The following is a 27,878-nucleotide window of genomic DNA, read 5'->3' as shown; positions in this document are numbered from 1 at the left end:
TTATATGCGGCCGTACCCATACATGATCTCACTCGCTTTGGCGAAGCCGTATTCGAATCCTGCCATGGCCACCGGCATCCCTATTCACAGTTCTCACGCATTTGTCTGCCACCCGATTTATGCTGCAAGCTGCCGAAATTCGAGACACCGTCATCTCCGTCACATCCAAGTTCTTCGAATGCTACAAGTTCACAATAGAGACGAGGATACACACATTCTACAATAACGTGGAGACATACCAGAGACACCCCACTTTCCAGCTGTTCTGGAAGGTCGACAATTAGCAAGTGCTTTTCGCTTCGCCGTTTGGAAACCAATCACAATGTTGAAGTGTCTCAGTTGGTCATGATCAGTGGGGTGGGTTAGCTCTTTCAGCCCAATACCAACCTGTTTTCGTGTCAAGAGCAGAAGCACTTCAAAAGCTCATTATACTACTTCTCATTCCGTTACAATCGTCATTTACCATATTTCGGCAGACGAAAAGCTGAGCGTGAGGGAATGTCTGAATGGAAGATCATGAAGTATCATGGGATTTCTCCAGGAGTGAGTCTTGTTCACATTATGACGAGCCGTGGGATCACGTTGCTTTGAAGCCAGTTGCAACGTCATCTCTGGCCAGCCTTCAAATATTCTCCTACATCTGGTCCAAGTATCGAAGCGACCTCATACGTGACAGCTCATCACCTGGGCAGTGTTATCCCATCGCATTCGTTAGTCGCTGGTTATTGAGCCATCGGTATGGATACGAAAGGCTGGTTCTATCGTATTCACATCTAAATGTAGACAGCTATGGATCAAGCTTTATTCAGGCGGTCTACCCAAAGGCTAGATCGCCAAATAAACTGCACTGCTCGGCCAACATATGTTGATCGAGCTCGATCACAAAGCCAGCACTGAGAAAGTTGGTCCTCGTTCAGACCTTTGGCGGATGTAGTTCTGGAGCTTGCTCTCCGACACGAGAGGTAATCAGACAAAAAACATCCTCGTACTAGATTGCCCATGGTATAACAGTAATTTTGGGGGGGATGGAGTCTAAATGACATTCGCCAGACGAAGCGGATATTAACTTGTATCCCTCTCACTAACACTAAGCGTAACAGAACCACCTTCATTGAATCATTCTTACCACCGAACTCCTCAACTTATCTTCTCATACCTAAGCCTAGTCCATCATCTTCATAGCACAATCTTTCCAGCACACACAAAGACTCAACGAAGAAGTGTCTTATTTACACACTTGAACTCCCCAATAATAAACCAGCCCTCGCCATATTGGCTGAACAACCCTTCTCCGTTACGTCGGAATCTGTTCCCCGATGAGCCATCAATGACGTCTGAAATAAGTCCAAAGAAGAGATGTCTCTCTGTTCATTGGATGATCCGCACAATCTCTCTCCTATACCAGTCCTTTCAAAAAGGAATAGAGGACTACAGAGCACCTTTGCTCGAGCCAAGATCCCTTCTCACTGTTTACATCCTCGCATCTCAAATCCACGATTTACCGGCTTTGAAATCAATGTCTGATACCATTCAGATTGTAAGTCGAAAGTAGAGGGAGAGGCGCGTTACGATCTTCCTGTTGTGAGCTTTCTACCTTTTAATCCGCGCTTTCCCATCCAGCTTCAAATACCAGATTCAAGATGACGCTTCTCATGAGCAAAACCAACGTAGACACAGCATTTCAAACCTAATTGACATCGTGTGTATAGAAGGGGTTGAAATGTGTCGGTTGGAGATGGAAAGGATGCCTATCTCTAGCGACAGAACTGGCGTGGTTGAGGGACTACGATGAAGAGTGATATGAATGTGAATTCAGATGTGGGCTGCAAGTCCGACGGGACGCGCGTCATGGTAGAAACACGATATTCTGCGCAGATTTTATATTTATTCATTCTTTCTACATAAATATACAGAACTATCTCTCTTACAAAGGGTTCTGTAGGGTCGGAGTGTTGGAAACTCGGTTTCTAGCATTGATACACTAGAGGGTTGTTCCGTCAGTCTTGTAATGCACTGGTGGTTAGCAAATGGTATTGATACTCGAGAAGGGGGGCGTAAGAAGAGAAGGATGTAAGCAGAGAAGGATGTATCTAGTCATATATTTGGGGTGAGAATAAAAATATGTTTCACAAAAGCAAAGAGAATCACTTTAGTATTTCACACAATTTCACTTCGCGTCTACCTCTTCAACACTCAAGAAAGCCATCATAAAATCAAAGTAAGAACTTGGGTATGTAATTCAGAAAACCAAAAAACAAGAACCATCATAAACGTCATCAGCTCATCCACAATTTTAGTATCATCCTCCAATTACCTAAATAACAACAGCCCTCCTCATCACCTTTATTCACAACCTAAAGACGGGATTGAGCACTACCAGCAGCCTGGCTAGTAGGTGCAGGTGCCAACTTCTCGGTGGCCTCCTCAATCTTAGCACCAAGCTCCTTGTCAACTCTCGAGAACATCTCGTATGTACGTTGACGGGTATCTTCCTTCGCGGCGCTCAAGTGACCAGACACGTTACCGATGAAGTTATCCTGTTGGCCGGGAGTGCGGCCGAGAACGTCCCAGAGACCCTTGGCTTGGACGTAGTCTTCAGGTGTGACTTCAGACAGGAAGGATACTGCTGCTCCGGCCCATTGCTCGTGTTGGTTGGTTGGCTTGACGGCCTTGTAGGTCATGCCACGGTATGAAGATGGGTAGTTAGGGTTGGCTCCGTAGTTACCGTTGACGGCCATGGTACCATCTCGGAGGTATGGGTTGAATGCGCGAAGAGGAGCGTTGACTGGGATTTGTTGGTAGTTGACACCGAGACGGTGACGGTGGGTATCTGGGTAAGAGAAAAGACGAGATTGGAGAACTGGATCAGCGGAAGGCTCAACACCTGGCACCAAGTGGGATGGAGAGAATGCGACCTGCTCGATCTCGGCAAAGTAGTTTTCAACATTCTTGTTGAGTGTCATCTTTCCGAATGGTCGCAGTGGGACTTCCTTTTGTGGCCAGACCTTGGTCAAATCGAAAATGTTCCAGCGGAACTTCTCGGCTTGCTCTGGGGTAAGAACCTGGGCATAGACTGTCCAAGATGGATATTCGCCCTTTTGAATAGAATCGAATAGATCCTGGGTATTCCAATCTGGGTTCTCAGACGCCATCTTTCCTGCCTCCTCGTTGTTGAATGTCTTGCTGCCTTGGTCGGTCTTCAAGTGGATCTGAACGTAGACGAATGATCCATCTGGCTTGGTGAACTTGTGAGTGTGTCCAGAGTATCCGTTCATGTGTCTGTAAGAGTATGGAGTTCCACGATCACTGAAGAGATGCATGACCTGGTGGACAGCCTCTTGGTGAGTAGAGAGATAATCCCAGAACATAGTGGCATCCTTCAAGTTGGTTTGTGGGTTTCTCTTTTGTGTGTGGATGAAGAGAGGGAACTTGGTAGGGTCGCGAAGGAAGAAGACTGGAGTGTTGTTGTAGACCCAATCCCAGTTACCCTCATCTGTGTAGAACTTGACCGCGAATCCACGTGGATCACGGGCTGTATCTGGAGAACCCTTCTCACCACCAACAGTTGAAAATCGAGCTACGCAGGCAGTCTTCTTGCCGACGCTGCTAAGCATGTCAATGGAAGTAAGGTCGGTAATGTCGTGTGTGACTTCGAATTCTATAGACTACAGTCAGCAAACAATTCGCTTGATTGAAAGGGAGGGGTAAGTAATCTGACATACCTCCATAAGCACCAGCACCCTTTGCGTGGACGACACGCTCTGGGATACGCTCACGATCGAAATGAGCCAGCAAATCAATCAAGTGGAAATCCTGAAGTAGAAGAGGGCCATTGTTTCCAACTCTCTGGAAAGCCTCTGGGTTCTCAACAGGGCATCCATTGGAGGTGGTGTAGAATGGCTTCTCGGAGTACTTGAAGGTGGAGGCTGGCTTATCGTCTGCAACCATTTTGGCGGTTGTTGGGGGGTTTATTAGATGGGTTTTTGTGTAGTTGCTCGAAGCTGTAACGCTGTGTACAGATCAACTTAGCAAGCTGATGTATGGAAATGGTATGAGAGTGTAACTGAAGACGTCCGAAAGCTATCGACGACTGAGTGGTTCGTGATGACGGAATATTCACGAATATGAGGTGGTGAAGCAGAATCAAAATGAAGAAGGTGGGGGAAGCTCTTTATGTATCTTTCGCGGCTTTTAACCCGCCGCTGATCAGGGTCAATTTTCCTTTGGTTACAGAAGAAGTGCAGACCTCGAGGTCCAAAGGGAAGACGACGTCGCGGCAAGGTGGGGCAGCAGCCAATCAGGCGGGGTGAGTTAGCAACAAGTGACAGCCATTAGTAAACTTTCAGGTCCAGATCTTCTGCCATTTGGCAGCGGTTGTCATCTGGGAAATGGCATTATTGGATTATTCCGCAGTTAGTACGAAAGTAGCATACAGAGTTCAACGTGCCGAGAGGGGTGGTCCCTGGACTGTTGGATACAGAACCCCTTGCCACCGGGACTTTTCCACAATTCTAGCTCTCGTCCTTTGAGCTACTCTGGCCCAGCAACACAATTGAAAAGAGTTAATAGGAATCATGAGAAGCAACATATCATCAACAAACATTCCCCTCTGGTGTTACGTGAGCGTTACCCCTCTCGCATCGCGATGCTTAATCCGAAGATTCCTTCCCTTGCCGCATAAAGTACGAGGGTGGTGCAATAATAAGTCAAAGGGGAGTTCCCCGGCGTTGTCAGACAGCGACAGCTTCTTCTCCGCATTTAGAACAAGCCAGGTGCGCCACTTTCCGCGATAAGATTTGCTTATCGCCCGAGCTTTGACCATCCCAACGATCTGAGTCGATCACAATGCCGAGGTCCCGAAACTAGTCCGATGCATTTTCTTTTGCTGGAGAGGTTGAAAAAAATGAAGTGCCTCTTGGACTGAGTAAGTCGACTTCGAATAAACTTTAGAAGTCTCATTTATTGTCACAATTGCGGAATATATGATATTGGTCCCAATTGATCCACGGAATATATACGATGTCTCGTCAACTTCATCGAAGCAATATCGTGTCTCGACTGCCACTTACTTTATCCACGGGTGCCTAGCACTTTGATATAAACGTTTTCTCAGAATTTAACATTAGAAGTGGGATATGTCTTGTTGGCACGGCTATTCTCTTCCGCCTTCACCATGTGGCCGTTCTGCACGTCACTTAGACGGTGAGACCGGCCCTGTCAATTAATGTCTCGACTTCTTGTTGCTCGTTTCGAGCAGCTTCGTGGGGCCGGGTTGTGTACTTCTCTATCTCGTCGGTGGGTCCTCCCATGACGATGCTGATGCCAGAAGAGGCTGTTCGACCGTGGTAGTGATGGATTTTCTCATTCGCAAGGGTTTTACTGAGCCAACCCTTGTAATAATGAATGCGGTTGAAAAGTTCGGGACTTTTGCGCTGGCTAGTGCATTGGTGGATGGATTTTCAAAGTTTTGATACAGGAGGGCTAAGTGTTGTTCTTACGAGTTGCAGAACGGTTCATCGATATAGCTGCGAATTTGCACATGAATTTTATAGATAATGCTGGCAGGTTGCTTAACCTGGACGTGGCCGTTGAATGTCTTTCCAAAAGCGGGATTACAGAGTAGAAAGTGACTAGGAGACGTAGGGGACGTGGATGTCTCAACCATTGTACGCGCAATATGCGGGGATCAATCCCATAAACACAATGCAAAACCGTTAGCCTCGGAAGTTTTTGTTATCATCATCTATGGTCGATGTACTTCGAAGTGGTCTCCCAATTCTTCATCTAAAGTCATCATCCTTTCTCGATTCTCTCGCTCTTCGTGTTGGCCGGTTCGGCCGACTCCAAAGTAGGTACAGTAACTCGCAGATGCAGTAAAAAGCAGTTTCGAATATGCCAGCTATCCCCTCAAACGCCTGCAAGTGTTCGTGGTACTCCAATCAAATTACCCAAGGCTTTCAGGATTATGATACAAGCCGCCGCCCACCAGCCCTGATATTTTACGAGTCTTGCTGTACAGTTTGCTAAGAGCTGTTAGCTATGTTTCCATGGATACTGTGATATTCCGATGCAAACTTACCACAAGCCAATCCATTCCCTCATCCACACCTCTTCCATCGACCGCAGAGCAAGCAACGATGCTCCAGTTTCTATCTCTCAACTCTCCAAGCTTCAGCGCTTCACTTATTTCACCCGCACCTTTTGCGCCCGGTTGATCTTGTTTATTCGCGAACACTAGCAGTGCCGCATCCTTTAACTCATCTTCGTTTAACATAGCTGCTAACTCTTCCGATGCAGTACCTAACCGGTCGATATCCGTGGAATCGATAACGAAAATCACCGCAGCGGTGTTAGCATAATAGCATCGCCAGTAGGGTCGAATTGAGGTTTGACCACCGAGATCCTATGGCAGGTCAGAAGAGGTTGCATAAGGGGAACCTGCAGGGTCGCAGCAGAAGGGGGGAAATATCGAACATACCCAGACATTGAAATTCAGATTCTTGTAAGTAACTGATTCGACATTAAACCCTATTGTAGGTATCGTGGTAACGACTTCTCCAATCTGATTGGTATTAGTCAAAGAGTCTCAAATTGCTTTCCAAGTCGTCGCATCGCATACCTTCAGTCTGTATAAAAGTGTAGTTTTCCCTGCGTTATCCTAGAGTCCAGACGCTTGGTTAGCAAAAGCACAGAGATACTAGAGCTACGCAACTCCAGAAATCAGAACATTGAGTTGGTAGCCATACAAGACCCAGAATTAATATCCTTATCTCCTTCTTGGAAAATAGCATCCCCGACAACCAAGATACACTTGCACCCATCTTGCACTGTTGTCCTTTGCCAAATCACCAGTTTCACCGCCGAGTATTCTCCACAAACTTCGGTTGTACTTTATGTTTTCGTAGTCGCAGATTCCGATTTCGGTATTGGTATGCAAACGGAGATGGGAATATCTAGTTTTCGAGGTGTATCGTTCGCTGTTGCAAGTATATGAAAACACAACTTCCTTCACTCCTTTGACTTGAGCATTTCCAATCCAATCGCCCTCACCGGTACAGCCTCACCAATTGTTCCGGATCCGAAGTCCAGAAGCTAGTGAGGCTTGGTCTAAGCTTTATCCGGCAAGCGCCACTTCGCCAAACTGAGAAGCGTTGATAGAGTCACGTGTCGCACATTTGGCGAAATATTTGGCGTGGTTGAAATTAGAGAGATTTCGGTACGTTTCAACGACGGAGAATACATCAACGAACTCGACACCACGACAACCGTCAAGATGCCGGTATGTACAGTTTACTTTTAATACAAAAATTTAAGAACTGGAATTATTGGGTGATAGAATATCGGGGAGGTGGTGCCGTGGCATGGAGGAGATTGATACTGCGACGGGCGATGGCAATAACGGACTGGAACCATGGCTGACAGGATGCAATACAGAGTCACAAGTCTTTCCGCACAAAGGTTAAGCTCGCGAGAGCCCAAAAGCAAAACAGACCAATTCCACAATGGATCCGACTCCGAACTGGTAACACTATCAGGTACGATTTCACCACTACCCCTCAAACCCAGAGCACCACGATATCAACACCACCCCTTGAAACACCTTCCACTCCTCACACAGGCAATCATCTACAACATACTAACAACTTCCCAGATATAACGCCAAGAGGAGACATTGGCGCAAGACCCGTATCGGTATTTGAACACACAACTTCGTCACCAATCTCGTTACCATTCTCAATCGCATTTTCGAATTCCTCACCTCGCGCCACGGTTGGGCGAAAAATCACAAGCATGGAATGAAAGGGATTGGGAGTTTGGTCAGCGGGCTTGGAATGGGGGATGTGATGATTTGGGATGCTGCCGGCCTATTTCTGCATTTTCGGACGGTGGGAAGGGCGTATTACTCTTGCTTTGCATCGAGGAACTGATATGAATTGATGCTCGTTCATTCCATGGTTCTATCGCTGGTTGTGTTATGAATATCATGCTGTGAGACTGTGATCAAGCGAGGCCTGGCAATTGAATCTGATACCACAATATGACAGGCTTTTGGGGACTAAGAATTTTGCAACCCTTCTTTTGAGTCTAGTACTGTTCTACGAAAGTCTAGTAAAAGTCTAGAATGCACACCCCCAAACATTTACCATTCAATTGTTTACATTTTATAGGTCACTGCTTCCCACTGATTGAAACCCATCAAACTAAGAGAACTTGACATCTTAAGCAGCAGCAGTCCCCTTCGTCCCCGAAATATGTATTAGTGACTTTTACCGATGACTAGACCCTCCGACCCAAGCAAGCCCTGAATACAAGATTCTCCATGGAGAGAGCGATGTCTGGCCAGCTATGGGAGCTCTGAAGGTCCGATGGTGCACTCTTGTGATTTACGGCTCCCAAACACTGCCTCACTGTACCAACTGTCTTTAAATTAAACAAACTAACTACTCTACGATTCCCAAAAGAAACATTCACACCTCATATCACACCTTAGAATCACAAACCTGTTACCAAGAGAGCCCAGCAAATTCACGGGGAATAAATCCAGTGCTGAGATAATTTAGTGAAGTTGTCAAAATACTTTAAGCGTTATTTTTGTGAAGTCATGGTGACAGCTATGGAGAAGAAGGTTCTAGAGAGGAGGTTGGTATGGCAGGGTATTGTACATTGTGAATGATTTTGGAGGTTGGGGAAGTGAATGTCTGATGGGTTGAACGGATAGGATTTGATGATATCAAATTTCAATGGTTATCATTCACTCTGTTTAGGCGGAATATTATGACTATCCCCTCGATATTGTACAAAGGCCACAACGCCAGATGTACGCAACTCATACTTCACATTCAAAGTACAGTCAAAAAGATAGTTATGATATAGGGATTCATTTCTTAATCTACAGAGTTGTATGATGAAAGAAGAACCCCTTCTCAAGAAAACCCGCATACCGTTGAGAAAGAGCCCTAGGCCCGGAACGCCATGCCAAAATGTGAAGAAGAAAGTAAAATGTTTCCCCGTCACCCCAAACAACTCTAATGCAAAGAGCGATAATCACAACCGCCAACCTTCCACCCATGGCAAAGAGCCAAGCTTTTGTGACATCGTGTGAGCGGAAACTAAGAAATCATGCCGTGTCGTAAAACGTAGGAATCGAAGTGAAGAGTAGACACCAGTGTTTGGTTGCCTATTATTCCTCGATTTGTCAACTTGTCGTTGGATATCCTGTTTAACGATCCTCGGCCCACTCGTTCTCGCGGCGGATTTGCTCCTCCTCCTCAGGAGTGAAGTCGTTGGTGATGTTGAATGTCTTTCGGATCTCTTCTGGGGACTTGCCCTTGATCATGTTTGCGACGGTCTTGCATCCGACATCCAAAAGTGGCTTGATGTCGAGGTAGTTGGAAGCCTGTGGAATGTTAGTATCTGGTTCCGGCGATATAGATCTACGGAATAAAGACTTACGAGAATGATCTCAAAGAGCATCTCCTGGTCGACTTGCATGAACTTCTGATCCCACTCCTCAATATCAGTGGTCTTCTTGCGCGAATCGGAATCGTCATCGGCGGCGGTTTGTGGATCGTTCTTGTGGTGCTCGCACCATTCGATGACCTTCTTCAGGACAGACTCGTTGACCTTTGCGCGCCAGCGTCAGTATTGAGGTCAAGCAAGGGCGGGAGGAGGTTACGTACATTGGGAATGGGGATGGCAGAGTCGAGCTCGCTGCCAGCAAGATCCTCAAGCATATTCTTGATCAACATTGATCGCTCAGCAACTTTGCGTTCTGAAAGGCATCGTGGTCAGTAAACTGCTTGGTCGCAAAAGATATGTTGGTGGGGGGACTTACCAACAGTGATGGCAACATTGTCATTTGACTGGAGAACGATCGTTTGTGCTGGACCTTCAGACATCTTTGCCGTGTGTATGATATTTTTTGTGCGTGTCTGTGTAAAAAAGTAACTGTTGTGTTGGAAGAATATTTTGGTTTGAGAGGGAGCGAGGACGGTTTTGTAGACGTCTTTGTATGAAGTTGGTGAGTCTGGAATGAACAAGAAGCTCGTCACCCGGCGGCGTTTGCCTAGGCGCCTAGTTTGATCCGCTTGTTCAGATGTGGGTAAGTACGCAGGAATCTTTGTCCTGCATTCACTTAATTGCATCACAATATGAGTTTAGAGCGCAAATTCAGTTTATAACAGTTTGATAGAAATAATTCAGTGCTTTTTAATGACGTTGTATTGTGTTCAAGAACCTAGAAATATTCTAACCTATGCACCAACCCGTACCAGATGGTAACTTTTGATATATCTGATTCATCAGTGACTACCTGGGTAGTCTAGAACTCATCACCAGATATTTTTGATAAGCAAAGAGGTACAATTTCACATTATTTTCACAATATTTACAATTCAATTCACTACAATGGTTTCGTGAGTTATCTCGTGAGTTGCTGTCCGACGTGACTCACCAGGCGTCTAATTCATCCAATCTGGGCATGAAGGGTACCTACAGCCACAGGCAGAAGCTCCGCAAAACTGGACTTTTGAGGCAACCAAGTGATTTTCCGGGGTTGTACTAAAATTAGTTCGTTTGTTCTTGTAGTTTTGGTCACGAGACTTAGATGTCCTCAAACGATTGTTTCTAGAAGGACATCAGCTGATTTGATTGTTGACTAAAATTATGGGAGTACGAATACTTTGGTATTCTCCGACCAGAATCTTGGGAAAGCTCCATGTGTCTTCAGATCAGCAAACTTATGAAGTCACACATAGAACGACTACCAGACTCGACTCGCCTCCTCCATTCTAGTGATGTGTTGAACCCGTGAGTAACGAAAGCCAGGAGGAACCAGAAGACTGCAATGTACATAAAAGCCTTTACATCGACTGACATACCGAAATTGAAGTCGAGATGTCGGGTCTGCCGGGTCGGTCCAAGCGTACCTTATCGATGAGCTGCTGCTATGCAGCCTTGTAAATCATTCATGCGGCCATTGAGAGCTTGCAGACGAGAGCATCAAAAGAGCCAAGACGAGGTTGGTGGTGAAAGTGAAGGAAACATATGTCAGGAATGGTCCAACTCCAACAATTTTCCTACTCTTCCTGCAGGAGCTGCATCTATTCACGAAATGGTGGAATGTTACTCCCACGGATGTTTGCCATCTTGCGGCGATCCTAATCCATCCCCCCTGCCAAAACCCGCACGCGTCTCACGCTCACCTGTCCGAGATCTTCTAGACCTGCTCCCCCATTATTTTTGTTTCCACCACATCACCAAAAGGTCAGAGATAATGTCTTCGCCTTCTACTACTCCTTAATTCTTCATCTCTGATGCCTTTCTATCGATGCCCTATTCGAACTTTGTAATCTATCGCCATGTGGAGACGTACATATCTGGCTTTGGTTCTGGTCCGACTGTGGTTCGCCTGTTCTCCGAGTTATTTGCATCCTGATGAAAACTTCCAGGGCCCGGAGGTCATTGCCGGTAGGTCCAAACTTTGCTGTTGCTTCAATTGCGAGTAGCAATTTGTTTGCCCAAGTCGGTTTGCGCATGCGACATTCGCATAGCTGCCAAACTGGCCAGAGCCACGTTGAAGCTTCTCCTTATCAGTGAAATCCTTTGCTTACGCGTCTTTCTTCTCAGGCCAAATATTCAGTTATCCCGTCCGACTGACTTGGGAGTTCACCTCGATCGACCCCGTGCGAAGCGTTTTCCCATTATGGCCGATCTACGGTCTTCCGATGCTGCTCCTTCGATGGTTGTGGATAGGGAATGGCAATGATGGCGAGATACCCCCGATAGCAGTTTTCTGGACTCTGCGGGTTTTGATGTTTGTTTTAAGTTTTGTGCTAGAGGATTGGGCTCTCCACGAGCTGGTGCAATCGCCGAGACATAGGAGGGTGGCAGTCATGTTGGTCGCATCATCCTATGTGACTTGGACATATCAAACACATACTTTTTCGAATTCGATAGAGACTCTAGCTGTTGCATGGAGTCTGGTCCTAATTCAACGAATCGTGGATAGCAAGGTGAGGGAGAATTATGTCTAGCACAGGGAATCTTCTAACCTTTCAAGCAGCGATCCGCCCCTTTACCTACAGCCATACTTGCGTTTGTGGTTGTGTTTGGAATCTTCAACCGCATAACTTTCCCAGCGTTTCTTCTTATACCTGGCCTTCGTTTGATACCCCATTTTGTCAAAAAGTGAGTTGTTCTACCATTTGCTTAATTTCTTTAGCTAATCTTATCAGACCGTTTTCTCTTCTTTCGGCAATTTTCGCAACCCTTTTCGCGGCCTTCATAGCTATTTATCTCGACACAAGATTCTACAGCAATCACCCAGTGACATGGACGTACCTGTTCAACCACCCCACCATTACCCCCCTCAATAACCTCCGATACAACATGCAAACAAGCAATCTCGCGACCCATGGTCTCCACCCATGGTATCAGCACATACTGTTTAATATCCCACAACTATTGGGACCGGCCGCCTTTCTTCTCTTCTTCAGGCCGCACCTTTCCATGCGACTATTTTCAGCGATATCCGGAGTCCTCGTTCTGTCGTTCTTTCAGCACCAAGAAGCCCGGTTCTTACTACCTACAATCCCTTTAATACTTTCCTCTGTACAACTACCGAAAAAACATTCCCATCTTCAAATCTGGGCTGGTATCTGGATTTTATTTAATTTAATTTTCGGCTTACTCATGGGCGTTTATCACCAGGGTGGAATAATATCTGGACAGGTCTTCTTGAGCAAGCAGCCAGATGCCACGCATGCGGTATGGTGGAAGACATACACCCCGCCAATATGGTTACTGAATGGCAAAAATGAGGTGCTGAAAACTCATGATATCATGGGTATGCAAGGAGATCTCATGTTACGAGAAGTTACTGCGCTGGCTACATGTCACAAGCTCTCATCCAACGCGACAGCCTATCTCGAGGAGAGCGAGGGCACATATCTTTTAGCTCCACTATCAGCGACATTTTTGGACAAGCATATTTCGAACAATGACTCTATACTACATTTCCAGGAGACTTGGCGTTATAAGAGCCATCTGAATCTCGATGATCTGGATTTTGGGGACGACGGATTTTGGAATACGATCAGTAGGGTGGTAGGTCGAAGGGGACTGGCTGCTTGGAGGGTGACCAAGGATTGTTCGAAACGTTGAAGTAAAACAGTAAAAGAATAAAATCAAAATTTCAAATTAAATCAATATGCTCGTCAGTATGAGTACTCCGTGGAGATTGTTTCGTGTTATCTTTTGGAAAACCTGATGTTATCATTCCTTGGGAGCTAGATCAATCCCGTGGTCTTAACTTCTTAGCATTCCACGTCCTACTAGCTTTGAAACTCTTCTCAACTGGTAGTGTAACCCAGACTTTCCCCTTTCCCTCCCACTACCCGTTCTTCAGCGTCTATTATAAACAAAATATGTTGGGTAGCTATGAACTTAGAGGGTTCCTGCGATAGGCTTATGATATCGGCGCAGGGTCCGGGCAGGGATAAGATCTGTATTGGAGAACGTTGCTGGCGGTTACTATTTTGGATTGGGACTGTTGAGCGTTTGTGTGTATCAAGACTGGTACAGCTTCGGGAGGACGTTCATTGAGAAAACTTGTTCTAAGTCACTTGAAAGATTTGAGTTTTCCTTGCTTTGTATCCAATGATCTAGAATTATAACTTTGAAGACCCTTTCGGCCGCTCCTGGATAGTTTCTAATTCCTTAGTTTTCCGCTGGAAATTCTTCACCAGTTGTCGAATAGCAAGATCCAGCATTACGTCTTCGCTCCCTCCTGGAATACGAGCACCAGGAACTTCGCGGTAGATTCCTATGTTTGTTAGCATACACTTGATGCTCCCAAGAAAGCGTGACTGGGCTTCAAACTTACTCTCAGCAATCTCCCCCTGTCCACTCTTCGTATACCCATTCCCACCAAACAGCAAAACCGCCGTACTAGCACAAACCTCCAACACCTTCCCAGCCTGCGCCTTCGCCAAAGCAGTCAGGCCACCTAACTCCCTATTTGCCTCCTCCTCACTCAGCTTCGTCATCATATAAGTAAACTGCTCAATCCAAGCCCAATGCGCTTCCAACTCCGCACCACACTTCGCAAGACGATGTCGCACCACAGGCTGTTCCATCAACGTCTTCCCGAACGCCTCGCGCTTCATCACGTATTCGAAGGCGCTGCTGAGCGCTACACGACTTAAACGGTTGACACCGATACTGATGCTCAGACGTTCGTGGTTGAAGTTCTGCATTACATAGATCATGCCCATGCCTTCTTTGCCGATAAGGTTTGAGATGGGGACTTTGACGTCGTCGAGCTCGATGAAGGTCGTTCCGGCGGACGTTTGGCCGCCTACTTTGATACGTCGCATGCGTACACCGGGGGTGTTTAGAAGGGGGACGACGAGCATAGAGAGGCCTGAGGGACCTGGACCGCCGGTTCGGACGGCCATGGATGCGTAGTCTGACCAGAGACCGTTGGTGATCCTATATTCCAATTAGACTTCGAAAGTAAGGTATCTGGTAGAATAGGAGCACAAACCATTTCTTCGTCCCATTAACAATGAAAAACTTCCCATCCTCGCTTCTCTTCGCAGTGGTAGTTATATTACTAACATCACTCCCATATCCCGGCTCCGTGATCGCAATACAACTCCTCTTCCTCCCCGTGATGATATCTGGCACGAATCTCTCTTGCAATTCCTGACTTCCAAACTTCAATATTGGTGGTAGTCCAAAGGCTATTCCCGTTGTGATTGCTCCGCTTGGACCTAGGGAGCCGGAACGTGCCATCTCATCCGCATAGATCAGGGTATGTAGGTAATCGAATTGCTCTACTGGCAGATCGCCGGGAAGATGTGTGATGTTTAGTTTTTTGAGCCATTTTATGGGGAGGGGTGCGGATAGGTTAGGGAGAAGCATGTTTGCGGCAGCGAATTTGGAGTAGAGGTCCTCTAGGATTGAGGTTAGTGAGTATTTAATGGATAGAATTGGAAGGAGAGGTACCAGGAACATCTCCTTCTCTCTCCCAATCTTGAGCATCAGCCATTAGCTCATCTACAAGACTCCGACATGTCTTCTGCCATTTCCTGTGAGATTCGTTGTAATATGCGGAGGGCAACCCCATAAGCCATGGAGGCTCGGAAAAGGGAATTGGTATTTTGGACATTCTGAGTTTCCAATCGTATTCGAATATGTTCAATGAACCAAAGGTATAGACGTATGAGGAACTCGAAACTAAGGAACGAGATAATTGTCAGTCAGAAAGCACTTTTGCATACTGAAACATTGTAAGCCCATGCTGATGTTCATGGGGATGTGGTTGGAAATGCGGGGGATTCAGCCCTGTAAGCTTCATCCCTCGGCTTCTTGAACCGAGAATCCCCCCCTTGCACATGCTAAAATACGACACGTCAGTTGTTTATTAAACTCATCAAGAGTTAGAAGTATCAATGAGAGCTTCACATAAATTGGGATGATAAAGTCCAGTCATTTTGAGACTCATTATAAATTGCAAGAGTTTTCAAGCGGCTGTGAGATTTATCCATGCAAGACTACTCCTTTCAAATCGTTGTGACAATTGATGCCAGGCCTGCGGTTAAATCCCGATTCAATTCGACTTTTTAATTTTGATTGGGAGGAAGTGATGAATTTCACGCGCTTGCAGAGGACGAAACAAGTGGCAGAACCTCCTGTACATGCTGTCAATTCAATGATTAGTAGTAAATGAGTAATTGTAATTATTAATCTCATCTCCACCAAACTTTGAAATTTTGTCATTTACTGAAGATAGTAGACGAAATATGCGATATTTTTGTCAACTGTATCAAATAAATCTAATGTTTTGACTACTACTCTACTAGTTATTTCAATTTCGTCCACCGCGAGATGGATTTCATTTGTTCGATCACTTCAACGAAGATTAGCCTAAGAACTCTGAAGGATTTTTAGCTCCCTAAACTAGAAAGGAACACACTAGAAAGCTCAATAGATTCTCGAAGATGTTTGGGCCTAGTTGTATCAGTACAAATCTGAGTCCAGATAAAGTCATTAAGTAACAAACTGTTAGGACTAAGAAGCCGATCTGTGTAAGACCAGAATATGATGTGTCTTTTGGCCACGACCAGTCAAGGCCAGATGTTTGACAAAGATACATTGATAAAGTGGTTCTTCTCCCATCCGAGAATTTTGGTCCAAGTCAAACCATACCGAATCTTCGCCGTTCCGCGCCCTACCCAAGGGAACAATTGGGCGTAGGGAAAAAGCCAGTGAAGAATAAGAAAATCACTCATGTCTGAATGTGTTCGGGCAGACCCTTGGACTTATTGTGCCAGATGCCAATAGCCTTCGTGCGTAGCATTCTGGGCGTCGCTTTTATGGTCAGCTTCAGGCCTAATGATTACTCCGAACCGGGCTAACTTGTCAACGCTTCAATGCCGTTTCATTCTGGCTTGTGAAGCTGAAAGCTCTCGGTGGTATCAGGTAGTCAACGGGTATTCTCATTTGATGTCGTCCCTGTCTGTAAGACGCCCACGTGTGACGGTGTGACAGCCACCCGAGATATGCAAGACGTAGGAAGAATGATGTTGTGCTACGGAACCGCCAAACCTGTCAGATCACTTTGCCAAGTTCGGACCTCAAAGACGTCCATCGTATAACTCAGAGGGATCGAATTGGGGGTGTTTATTGCTGCCTTCTTCGTGACTAGAAAGTATCCAGGTAAGCATAAAGAAGGAAAGATTCTGATTTGTTGACGACTAAATAGTCGGGTGAATACCAAAGAAATTGTCGCCAAGATACCCCGCAAGTGAGATTGCTACACTGTTTACTTTTCCCCAAACGAAGTAGAATGGAGAATCTACGTGATTTGACGTAGGTCAAGAGACACTAACTAAACCAATACGAGAGATCAACAGTAGAATAATATTTTTACTGCTAAAGAGTATTTATCAACCAATTCATGCTAGGTTGTGAAATTCAAATTGACAAGCATTGTAAAACACGAGTAATCGTAGAACGCATGTTTTCCCAAATCATCATCCGATGTGATACAAGACGCATCCAAGAAAGCTTCAGCTTGCAATACGAGGACAAATGACCGGAAAATGACTTCAGGTGGGATGTTACGTCGAGGGTTAGAGGAATGCCATAGAAACCCCCTTGTCACCCATCCGAATATAAGAGGCTCCTCCTCCCAGTCCTGCCAAAGTGAAGATTCGCAATTCAAAAACATACTCAGCACTTCGTTGACTTGAGCAAAGCAAAAGATAACCAACACTATGTATAGCCTTCAGAACATTTTCAGCTTCTTAGCTGTGGCTTGTTTGGGGTATGAAAATTTAAATAAATACTGAAACACTGACAATGCTGATTCTGTTTAGCCATTTCGCTCTGGCACTACCAGAGCCCGTTGAAGCAAGAGTTACAACGGCAGACGTGAGACCGCTTCCAACTGCTTGTCCATCATGTTATACCTATACAGAGACAAGATCATACACCAAGACAAGTAAGTCTGACGTTGAATTTCAAGTAAGCTTTATCAGAAACTTCTGACAAGGTGTACAGAAGGATGTCCGTCATTGGAAACATGTCCTCCACATCCTTTCTGCATCATCATCTCAACATCGACAGTCAAGGTTCCGCCTACCGATAAGGCCTGTCCACTGACGCCAACATTGGTTGTAACAGCACCACCTTTTTGCCCAACCTGCGTAACAGGCTGCGATACTACTGTGACAACGATCACCGTCACAGGCGGTCCGATACAAACTCTTTTGTAAAGGTTCATCATCAAATGCGTTTTGAGATGCAAATTGTATTCGTCTGGTTTTTGCTTGGAAAACGGTCTGTTTCTTGGGAACAATGTCGTTGGTAAATGCTTCATAGTCGCTCAGTAGAAGAATCGTTCGATGATATTCAACCATCCTAGTTTCAACCCACTTTAGACATACCACGCACTGCAATTTTAACTGCAACCTATTTTCATGTGAGTGTGTAAAATAGCAAAGGAAACCTAATAATCACCTGAGCTCACGATAGAAAAAACAATTGGCAGTCATCGCAATACTTGGTCAGGACAATTGATGAAATATAAGAGTTTCGCCAACTACGTTGACCAAATATGGTGTATTTCGTCCATAACTTTCAGAAAATGAGACGTCTCGGACTTTTCAAAATCAGTGTAAATTGAAATAAGCGTCAGAAGGTCAACGGGTTATGCCTTTCATATTGTCCACCCCGGGGCTGAGCAATTTGACTCCATCGTTCTGATATGTCGACATCACATCAGCTAAGGAAGTAACTAGAAACAATCGACTAATGAATTTTACAGCTCCGAAATGCTCAGTTGTGTCTGTAACGTTGTCGAGTCTGTCGAGGTTGACAAAGGTGGTCTCGCCGAGGACGAAAGAAGTGACAGTCACCTGCCAAGAAGTCCACCTCAAATAGAGCATATAATGGTCTTAATTACTTGAAATGGCTGACGGGATATGTGATATCGCTCAAGTTGATCTACTAGATATGCGACATTTTATTAAGTTAGTTCAAGAAATACTACCACATATTTTGTCTGTCGCGAAGTAGCCAGGCAGTGCCAGGCCACAGCGCGTGTCACTCCACGTGATCCAGACTTGTTCCCCTCTAAAGTGGGCCCCACAAATCTGGTGTCTTTCTGAATTTTAAATTCGAACCTCAACACCACACCACCCAACGCAAACCAATCCAACACCATTACAACAACTGTACTGGAAGACTGTCCACCATGTCGAAAATCACAGTCGGTATGTTCATACATTCAATCTTATCTTCTCCTCGGCATATCAGCTTCACAAACCGATGATCCCTCGCCGTCTTTGACCTTGTCGGCAAAGGCGATGCGAATAACCTCATTTCTATCCCTCCACCCTCGAGCCTACCCAAGATCATGCTAACCAAGGGGCGCAGCTGGGGTTCGCACGAACGTGCAATCTTTACTAGAATACTCCCTCGAGACCAAGAAGAGAAATTTCCTTGAAACCGTCGAACTCCAAATCGGTCTTAAGAACTATGATCCTCAGCGTGACAAGCGTTTCAGCGGAACCATCCGTCTCCCAGTCGTCCCTCGTCCAGGAATGAGCATCTGGTAGGTTTCCGAATCGAGGAATATGGAAATAAAGCAAAGGGATCTGGTCTGACTTTACTCGACAGCATTCTCGGTGATCAACACGATATCGATCGTGCTAAGCACGGAGGTGTTGACGCTATGTCTTCTGACGATTTGAAGAAGCTCAACAAGAACAAGAAGTTGATTAAGAAGCTTGCCCGCAAGTACGATGCCTTCGTCGCCTCCGACACTCTCATCAAGCAAATTCCTCGTCTCTTGGGTCCAGGTCTTTCCAAGGGTAGGACAATCATCTTCCTCAGACATCAGTGTGATTGCTAACAGTATTTCAGCCGGTAAATTCCCAACCCCAGTTTCCCACAACGAAGATTTGAGCAACAAGATCACCGAAGTCAAGTCCACCATCAAGTTCCAATTGAAGAAGGTTTTGTGCATGGGTGTCGCTGTTGGCAACGTCGGAATGACCGAGGATCAATTGATCTCCAACATCATGTTGGCCATCAACTACCTCGTTTCTCTTTTGAAGAAGGGGTGGCAAAACGTGGGCAGCTTGACCATCAAGGCATCTATGTCTCCACCAAAGCGCCTTTACTAGATACTAGGAATGTTGAGCACTCTTGGTTGAGATGTCTTTACAATAAAGATGGATGTTGCGTATTTAGATGAGAATCAAACATATGCAACCAATTGAAGCGAAATGTGATTGTATGGTGTAGTAATTTGTTAGGTATTGTTGCGCATATGCCTTGAGTATATTCTAAGATAAATTCTCCCTTGCAAAAGCATTTTATACTTGAGCAAATTGTTCTCGAGGAGCAGTTGTACAAGCTAGCAGAATTGAACTGAATAGTTCCCAGTCTTCAAGGCTTTCCAGAATTTTAAGAAGAAAAGATTATTCACTCAGAAATTCCAATTAAGAACATCGTCCATACGTTGTTGTCGTGGATCATTCTAAAATCCGTTCCGTGTGCGCTTTCTTAAGAACGTTGAAACGAATACCAATGATGCATATTTTCATAGCAATGTCACAATTCCGGAATATTCACAAGGGATCGCGATCTCATCACCGCCGCAGCACACATGCTTTGGCACAAAGTCGGTCTTTCACGGTCGCATCACAAAACCTCCAAATGTTCCCAAACCACACTCATGGTGCCCCAAATCCTCGACGAGCCCATCCAATCCTTCCAATAATTTCTATGCTTGATGAAATTGATATGTAGCGACCACCCCACAGTCAACGTCCGAGAGAATCGGCGAAGTCGGCTGGTAGGAAAGAGCGTTCACCTTTCTTCGAGGGAGCCGGGAACGGAGGAAGATCCAACTGATATCTTGCGACATCGAATAACCCTCAGCAGCCTCCGTAGAGGAGCACCCATTGTAAAATGTTATAAGTATTAATTATAACCTCTACTGATGATGAAGAGGAAAGAGGTTCTCAGAAGGGAAGCGACGACTTTGTAGTCGAAAATTTTCGGCTTTCGCGCTAGTGGGTGACCAGGGCTGGGATTGGCTCAAAGGGTAAGTGGAAGAGCCGCATCATGTGATATCTGTGATGCCGATGTTTACTCCGTGGAAAGAACATCGGCTCCGAAACGCCTCCCTCTCAGAGATCGTTTACGTGACGGTCGTCATAGGGAAATTTTCAAACGACCTCGGGATCTCTCACTCGAATCACTGCTTATTCCCCCACTTGCGACAACTTGACCGCCAAGTAGGTATTTGCAACATGATAGCAGCATGGTCTAGACCGTCAAGTCAACATTTGTATGAATAATTCGGCCATGTCAAACTCCGAATCCATCGGGCAACCAACTACCCTTCTTTCAGCAACTGAATCCCGTACTCCGCATTCCTAGACTATTTCCACACGATTCATTGTGTCGAATGACATCCGACGACAAACGCGCCTTGGCTCCATGTCAATAATTACGATTCGTTGGTTCTGGTTGTTTCAATTTAGTAACCGACTTGCTCTATTACTAACAGGCGACTTCTTTGCGGATGGATCCTTTAGTGTCGAGGGCGTCATCTCTCGGACTCCACGTCCGCGGTCAACACGCTTGAAATATATATGCGCAGTGACGCCCTCACGGCCAAGATGAGTCGAATTTCGAGTTTTTCAACGCCTTTGGGTTCAAACGTTCTGCACCACTTCTATACATTTCAGACGCATTCTCTAATGGCGGTTGTTTGTATACTTATATCTTGGACTTTTGGTCCCTAACCCGTTTCTTCTTGTCCTACCTTGTCCTACTTGTCTTTTGGTAATCTCAATATTTTTATATTGGTTCGATTTGTTGGGAACGAAGTATTCACTACAGTAGACATTTCCCTTCACGGTCTTGAAAATGGCTGCCCAGCCGATTGAAAATGTCGCCACTCAGCCGCATACCTCCAGCAGAATTGCTCCAGAGACGCTTTCCGTTGCCAGCTCGTTATCACTGAGCTCTACCGAGTCGCCGGGAGGACGAAGGGCAGCGAATCCAGTGGGTGGTGGCGTTACAGCGGGGGAGGATTTGGATATGTCTCCTGGAAATCATCCATTGGAGAACAATGCATCTCGGTCAGGAGCCCCAGCCGTTGAAGAATCTCTTGAACAACGCATCGATCGACTTGGAAGACAGCGCCCGGAAGTGTTCGACTCAGTCTGGGCAGAAATAGGATTCGTCTTTTCTATCTGTATGGCACAAGTGCTCACAGTAAGTACATTCGTTCTTTGGCTATGTTGAAGTTGCTGCTCGTACGTGGTGTGGATGTTGTGTCTGGAGCACGACGAGGAGGGAGAAAACGATACTCGACTCTATGTGCTATTAAATACACTTGATACCGAGTAGTAGCAGTCGAAAGCTTTTAGCACAGCTTCAACAATCATGCTGTGGCCATACTAACTCTTTTTAGGAGTATTTCGTGTCCGGATTTACAGTCATCCTTCCGACCTTAACTTCGGACCTCAACATTGCTCAGGCTTCCGTTACGTGGCCTGCGAGTGCTTTCTCTTTGACCGTGGCCTCTTTTCTCCTCATTTTCGGAAGAGCTGCTGATATGGTCGGTGGATATGTGGTATACGCAATCGGCCTCGCTTGGCTCACCCTCTGGAGTTTGATTGCGGGATTCTCAGTCAATGAGTACATGCTCAATTTCTGTCGTGCTTTCCAAGGGCTTGGACCGGCAGCATATTTACCGGCGAGCATAATGATCCTCGGTAGCACCTATCGTCCCGGTCCACGCAAGAATCTGGTTTTCAGCATTTATGGAGCATGTGCAGCACTCGGTTTTTTTACTGGAATCTTCTTCGCTGGATTGACCGCGGAATTTACCACGTGGGGATGGTACTTTTGGATTGGTACTCTGTTGACAGCTCTCACTTTTGTCACATCCGTTTTGTGTATTCCATCAGATTATAAGGCGAAGCGACGAGCAGAAGATCGGCCCCCAATGGATTGGTTAGGCGCGATTCTCAGTGTTTGCGGTCTAATTCTATTCACCTTCGCCATAATCGATTCGGCACACGCGCCGCAAGGATGGAGAACGCCTTATATCTACGCCCTCTTTGTTGTGGGTTGTCTATTTATCATGGCTACGATATACGTTGAGGGTTGGGTTGCCGAGCATCCTCTTCTTCCATCCTCCATCTTCAAAGTACCGTACATGCCAGCTTTCATGGTCGCCCTCCTTTTCACTTACGGGTCGCTTGGAATCTTTCTCCTCTACGCCACGTTCTATGTTCAGGACATCATGGGCGCGTCGCCGCTTCAAGTCGTTGCTTGGTACACGCCAATGGCCCTCGGAGGTTGCATTATCTCTACGGTCGGAGGCTTCGTTCTCCATCGAATTCCTGGGACAATGCTCGTTATCCTTGCTGGTACTTCATGGATTATCGCCCCCCTTTTGTTCGCCATTGCGCCGCTGGGAGCCAATTATTGGGCATACATTTTCCCTTCCATGATCTGCGCAACAGTTGGTATCGATATCACGTTCAATGTGGCGAACATCTTTACAACTACTTCCCTTCCGCAAAGACAACAAGGCCTAGCTGGAGGTGTTATAATGTTATTATTGCATCTAGGGATAGCTGTCTACTTAGGCTTCGCCGATATTGTTCAAGTATACACCCGTAGAAGTCTTACCCTACAGAAAAGCTACCAAGCGACTTTCTGGTTCGAAGTCGCCTGTGCTGCAGTTGCACTTGTCATTTTAGTATTGTTTGTCAAAATTCCAAAGGCCAAATCTGATCTTACTTTTGAAGAAAGAGCGGAAATGGAAGCGGCTGCGGTGGCTGCTGCTGAGGAACCGAAAGCGGATCCCGCTTGAGATTAATGTTGCTAGAGTTATAAATAGACTAGAACTTATATACTTAATGATAGAACTAATAATGATTAATGTACAACAAACTTTGTCTTTGTATCTAGTGGTGTAGTCCATCATCTGCTACAGGTGCCAAGATATAGTGGGGTGTAGACCATGAGATGAAACTCACATAGGGGGAACAATCATTTTGTTTTGACAACAAATTTCACTCTTTCTAATTAAGTTATTGTCGTTCTTACCAGCTATCTAAACTCGCAATAATGCACCCTCTAACCTCATACCTCTACGACCTCATGCACCTCAAACGCTCCAACCTCTGCGTAAGCGCAGACGTAACCACAACCTCAGCAATGCTCACCCTCGCCGAAGCCGTCGGCCCCAGCATCGTCGTCTTCAAAACGCACGCCGACATCCTCAGCAACTGGGACGCCGACCCTCACACGGGCACCGGTGCCAAACTCGCCGCCATCGCCCGCCGCTACCGCTTCCTCATCTTTGAAGACAGGAAGTTTGCGGATATCGGCTTCACGGTCCAACTCCAGTATTCAGGGGGTGATTATAGGATTCGGGAGTGGGCGCACGTGGTTAATGCGCATATCTTGCCCGGTGAGGATGTGGTGAGGGCGTTAAAGGAGAGGGCTTTTGAGTGGGCGGGGTGTAATGAGGGGGAGGATGGGTTTGAAGGGGTGGATGAGAGGTTTGAGGGCATTGAAGAGCCGCCGAGGGAGAGGGGCCTGCTGTTGTTGGCTCAGATGAGTAGTAAGGGGAATTTTTTGGATGAGGAGTACACCAGGAATTGTGTCTCTATTGCAAGGAAACATCAGGATTTTGTGATGGGTTTCATTGCGCTGCAGCCGGTGTCTGAGCCTGAAGAGCCGTTTATTGTTATGACTCCTGGATGTGCCTTATCAAGAGAAGAGTCGCTTGATGGGTCTGAGTTTCCGTCGGGTGAAAAAGATACTCTGGGCCAGCAGTATGTTCATCCGAGGGAGCTTATCTTGAGAGGTTCGGACATTATCATCGTTGGGACGGGCATTTGTAATGCTGTTGATCCGGCTGCGAAAGCGGAACAATATCGAAAGGTTGCCTGGAAGGCTTATGAGGAAGGAGATGCGCCAAATGAGCCTCCAGTTGTATGGCTACCATCTATGGAATGAGACAATTTCATACAAAGCTGCTTTCGGTTGGAAGATCTCATTGAGCAATTCTCATGTGTGCAGAGATGAGGCATTCTCAATAGATCCACATTGAAAGTTCATCGACCGAATGAGGAAACTGACACATCTGAAGTCATGAAGAAGACGACACTTGCACCAGGTTTGCAGAACGATAACGATGTCGAAATCTTCGAACACCGCTATCAATTTTCAAAAACTACGTACATCGACTTTACAGCTTGGCCAAGTGTTACTGGCATCTGAATCTGCATGGAAACAATCCTTCACTTGTCTTACCATGAGTGCTCCTCGCCAGTATAAATCCACATCCGTCCAGAATGTGTCTCCCTGGTGGCCGCATCGATCTAAACAATCAGCACATATTTGACGGCATTGAACGAGCGAGCAACTTACTACTTTTGTGAGTCCAGTCACGCTTGTATTGACATCAATGTCGGCTTTTTCAAGACCGTATATGACTGCACCCCCGTTGCCCATATCTGTTTGAACCCATCTGTAGAAGAGAGGTTAGCAAAATGTTACTAGACTGAAGTTGGAGATTAAAGTTGGAGATTGTTCTTACCCTGGATCGATGGGGAAAGCAATGATGTTGTCATGTTCTTGGTGGATATGTTTGGTGATGAAATGCACCGCAGCTTTCGTCGTGCCATAAACGGCATTCGGGAACTGAAACGTCGTTAGCATGGAAGAGTCACAATGGATTTACGAAGAGTTTACAGGAATCATATCAGCTATGAACCCAGCACTACTCCCAATCGTCACGAACTTCGGTTCCTTAGCCTTCTCAAGGTAGGGGAAAACAGCTTGGAACAAAGCAACAACACCGACGACATTGACTTGGTAGTGTGGAATCATATCCTCGACTTTGGCATCAATGACTTTGGGAAAAGTTGTGCCGATTGCAGCATTGGCGATGACTACATCGAGACTCGTGATGTTGTGCTTAGATTTAAGTTCAGCGATGCCAGCGGCGACAGACTCATTGACGTTGAAGTCGATGGGTATGATGATGAGAGAACTTGATGGTCCGGCTGGGAGGTCTCGAAGTGAGAGGGATGAAGAGTCTTGTGGATTGCGAACGGAGACGATCACTGTTGTGGATGGTCTAGTAAGGAGAGCTGCTGCTAGGCCGCGTCCAATACCTAGCAGTGTATTAGTGATGATCGACTTCATATGTATAGCTTGTGTGATACCTCTGTTCCCGCCAGTGATGAGATATGTAGTGTTCGCCATGTTGTACTTGAATTTCTTTGCTTTCCTGAAGATTGGAATGAAAGGAATGATCTGTGACTACATAGCTGGGAAATCGTCACTTTTTATAGGCAGTTCGACGGCCATTTTGGCCAAGGTGGGAGCCGAAACACGCATCTTCAAGATTGGTGTAGTCCACTGACCTATCTTTGGTGTATATACAGTAATAATATATTTGAGGATGTGGGGCGGATTTATAGAATACTATTAAAATTCGAGGTATGCCTGTACTTTGGACAGACGCATCAAGTTTCTGTCAGGAAACATTGATCTTTTTTGGGTGCAGCATTCATGAGTTCAATAAGTCCTTAGAATTATATTCTGAATCAATGATATTACCCTGACTTAAAAGGATGCTTCTATTCGGAAATTTAACCGGAAACTTAAAATGACAAAATATCTCATAGAACGTGGAGTATCCTGAGTTATCACCTAACAAGGAGCAGCACTGGCAGTCACCCCTTCAAAGCCAGATATCTTTATGATAGATACTTTGGGGGTCCAGTTTTGCTGCACTTTTTGGCGGCCATTTTGGCCTGTTCTGGGGTCAAGGTCAAGCCGGAAAGTGGGACGATCAAGAGTGATCTAACCCACAAGCCTTCACTCCTTTATAAATGTTTCTGATAGGCTGCAGCCAAGTGCGAATCGAAGACCGTGATGATAGAATCAGCCGAAAAGGCTGTCATGATATGATTGACAACACAAGCGAGACCACCTCCAAAAGCAACCCGGCAATTCTCAATCCGGGCTAATATAATTCTAAAGGAATTCTGGAGGTAAACATATAAATATATGGCTTACCGATATTTTCGGTACCAATATGAATAAGTTGATGTTCTATTAATTTCTGACTTGGGAAAGGCATATCTTGTTCCAAGATCATCATCCCATTTCTAAGCAGCAGCCAGCTTAATAATGCTAAACGAGAGACCCAACCTCACTGGAAAGAGAAAATGAATGCAGCAAGCATATTTATTTAGATGATAGGGAATAAATAGCAGCTGTTTCTCGCTCATCCTAGACTGAATCAGATATGGATACGTGGAGTTGTTTACCTCGCTACGGTACGTATAATCCATATTGTTTAGGGGTTTTACCATTAATCTAATAATTAAATGATTATTGAAATGCACGAATGAACAATTTCTCCGAATCATTTGAATATTCCTATGATGTGGTTGTCGATGAATAAAAGCTACAGTAGACGTCCGTCGCAACTGTTGACCTCACGAAGCGAGAAAAATCCCAAGCTCACAACCTCATCATCAACAACCAAATGTAACAAACCACACCACGGCCATCACCAAAATGGCAGCCACAGACTCTACTTCCCAGATCCCCCCCAACAAGGACAATGAATCTCAAAACGAACCCCCAACACCAACAAATCCCCCCACAAAACGCAAAATCCAACCAAACCGCGGTCACGAGATCACCATCAAAACCATCAAATCCCCACCATGGAGCTACATCCAGCTTTCCTTAACCAGCTCCTCCCAATTGAAAGCACAACAACCAGTCCTAGACGAACTAACCGCGAAATCATATCTCACGTCCGCGTTGACACAATTCCTGGGATTGCATGGCCAAGCGATCTCGATTGATTTCTTGAAGGTGGAGGGGCAGCAAGTGTGGATTCGGGTGCCACGAGAAGATCGGGCGCCGGTGTTGGCGGCGGTAGGAGGATGGAATGGGCATGGTGAGGGGGAAGAGAGGGTGGGTTGGACTGTTATTGGTGCGTCGAATTGGTTGGGGAGTTTGGTGGTGAGGGATGGGGAGGGTGCTGTTTGGGATGGGTGATGTTCAGTAATGGACGGTTTAATGAACAGCCATTGGTTACAGCAAAGGTTTCTGGCCTCGAAGATCGCATTATGAAGTACAGCTCAAGGCTTCCCAGTTCTACGATACGCACGGCAACAACCATCATGGAGATGAAAGTTTGATTCTTCGTCCAATCTACAGATTCTTTCTAGCGCGCTTATCTTCTGGTATAGAGTACATCGCTCAAGTATGCTATTTTATCATTCCACCAC

At 45.8% G+C, this 27,878-nt stretch overlaps 11 protein-coding genes across 11 annotated transcripts; 6 read left to right on the top strand and 5 right to left on the bottom strand.

Annotated features, from left to right (window-relative positions):
• Positions 1 to 2,354: 2,354 nt before the first annotated feature.
• Positions 2,355 to 3,948, bottom strand: GLAREA_10263 (Heme-dependent catalase-like protein; the record flags this gene model as incomplete). The annotated part of the gene is made up of 2 exons (XM_008080313.1): positions 2,355 to 3,658; positions 3,723 to 3,948. 2 exons carry the CDS (start codon positions 3,946 to 3,948, stop codon positions 2,355 to 2,357), a joined length of 1,530 nt encoding a protein of 509 aa, XP_008078504.1.
• A 2,051-nt stretch (positions 3,949 to 5,999) lies between these two features.
• GLAREA_10262 (P-loop containing nucleoside triphosphate hydrolase) lies at positions 6,000 to 7,793 on the bottom strand (the record flags this gene model as incomplete). The annotated part of the gene is made up of 5 exons (XM_008080312.1): positions 6,000 to 6,023; positions 6,080 to 6,403; positions 6,479 to 6,562; positions 6,620 to 6,658; positions 7,638 to 7,793. The coding sequence occupies 5 exons, from the start codon at positions 7,791 to 7,793 to the stop codon at positions 6,000 to 6,002; spliced, it is 627 nt and encodes a 208-aa protein (XP_008078503.1).
• Positions 7,794 to 9,220: 1,427 nt separating this feature from the next.
• Positions 9,221 to 9,899, bottom strand: GLAREA_10261 (Skp1 dimerization; the record flags this gene model as incomplete). Its single annotated transcript, XM_008080311.1, has 4 exons — positions 9,221 to 9,397; positions 9,454 to 9,624; positions 9,681 to 9,772; positions 9,836 to 9,899. The coding sequence occupies 4 exons, from the start codon at positions 9,897 to 9,899 to the stop codon at positions 9,221 to 9,223; spliced, it is 504 nt and encodes a 167-aa protein (XP_008078502.1).
• Positions 9,900 to 12,693: 2,794 nt separating this feature from the next.
• GLAREA_10260 (GPI mannosyltransferase) lies at positions 12,694 to 13,164 on the top strand (the record flags this gene model as incomplete). Its single annotated transcript, XM_008080310.1, has 1 exon — positions 12,694 to 13,164. One exon carries the CDS (start codon positions 12,694 to 12,696, stop codon positions 13,162 to 13,164), a length of 471 nt encoding a protein of 156 aa, XP_008078501.1.
• A 506-nt stretch (positions 13,165 to 13,670) lies between these two features.
• On the bottom strand, positions 13,671 to 15,175 carry GLAREA_10259 (Acyl-CoA dehydrogenase NM; the record flags this gene model as incomplete). The annotated part of the gene is made up of 4 exons (XM_008080309.1): positions 13,671 to 13,825; positions 13,886 to 14,493; positions 14,549 to 14,960; positions 15,013 to 15,175. The coding sequence occupies 4 exons, from the start codon at positions 15,173 to 15,175 to the stop codon at positions 13,671 to 13,673; spliced, it is 1,338 nt and encodes a 445-aa protein (XP_008078500.1).
• A 2,110-nt stretch (positions 15,176 to 17,285) lies between these two features.
• GLAREA_10258 (uncharacterized protein) lies at positions 17,286 to 18,479 on the top strand (the record flags this gene model as incomplete). The annotated part of the gene is made up of 4 exons (XM_008080308.1): positions 17,286 to 17,335; positions 17,388 to 17,512; positions 17,572 to 17,782; positions 18,338 to 18,479. The coding sequence occupies 4 exons, from the start codon at positions 17,286 to 17,288 to the stop codon at positions 18,477 to 18,479; spliced, it is 528 nt and encodes a 175-aa protein (XP_008078499.1).
• A 287-nt stretch (positions 18,480 to 18,766) lies between these two features.
• On the top strand, positions 18,767 to 19,700 carry GLAREA_10257 (Ribosomal protein L1; the record flags this gene model as incomplete). Its single annotated transcript, XM_008080307.1, has 4 exons — positions 18,767 to 18,785; positions 18,949 to 19,126; positions 19,192 to 19,385; positions 19,438 to 19,700. 4 exons carry the CDS (start codon positions 18,767 to 18,769, stop codon positions 19,698 to 19,700), a joined length of 654 nt encoding a protein of 217 aa, XP_008078498.1.
• Positions 19,701 to 21,456: 1,756 nt separating this feature from the next.
• On the top strand, positions 21,457 to 23,419 carry GLAREA_10256 (MFS general substrate transporter; the record flags this gene model as incomplete). Its single annotated transcript, XM_008080306.1, has 2 exons — positions 21,457 to 21,807; positions 22,007 to 23,419. The coding sequence occupies 2 exons, from the start codon at positions 21,457 to 21,459 to the stop codon at positions 23,417 to 23,419; spliced, it is 1,764 nt and encodes a 587-aa protein (XP_008078497.1).
• Positions 23,420 to 23,676: 257 nt separating this feature from the next.
• GLAREA_10255 (Ribulose-phosphate binding barrel) lies at positions 23,677 to 24,573 on the top strand (the record flags this gene model as incomplete). The annotated part of the gene is made up of 1 exon (XM_008080305.1): positions 23,677 to 24,573. The coding sequence occupies one exon, from the start codon at positions 23,677 to 23,679 to the stop codon at positions 24,571 to 24,573; it is 897 nt and encodes a 298-aa protein (XP_008078496.1).
• A 293-nt stretch (positions 24,574 to 24,866) lies between these two features.
• GLAREA_10254 (NAD(P)-binding Rossmann-fold containing protein) lies at positions 24,867 to 25,827 on the bottom strand (the record flags this gene model as incomplete). The annotated part of the gene is made up of 5 exons (XM_008080304.1): positions 24,867 to 24,938; positions 24,988 to 25,087; positions 25,157 to 25,260; positions 25,312 to 25,736; positions 25,788 to 25,827. The coding sequence occupies 5 exons, from the start codon at positions 25,825 to 25,827 to the stop codon at positions 24,867 to 24,869; spliced, it is 741 nt and encodes a 246-aa protein (XP_008078495.1).
• A 1,326-nt stretch (positions 25,828 to 27,153) lies between these two features.
• On the top strand, positions 27,154 to 27,645 carry GLAREA_10253 (uncharacterized protein; the record flags this gene model as incomplete). The annotated part of the gene is made up of 1 exon (XM_008080303.1): positions 27,154 to 27,645. The coding sequence occupies one exon, from the start codon at positions 27,154 to 27,156 to the stop codon at positions 27,643 to 27,645; it is 492 nt and encodes a 163-aa protein (XP_008078494.1).
• Positions 27,646 to 27,878: the final 233 nt, after the last annotated feature.

This window comes from Glarea lozoyensis (genome assembly GCF_000409485.1).
Source record: "Glarea lozoyensis ATCC 20868 chromosome Unknown GLAREA13, whole genome shotgun sequence".
Lineage (NCBI taxonomy): Eukaryota > Fungi > Ascomycota > Leotiomycetes > Helotiales > Helotiaceae > Glarea > Glarea lozoyensis.
Note: the sequence above shows the minus strand (reverse complement) of the source record. Positions and strands in the feature narration are given on the sequence as shown.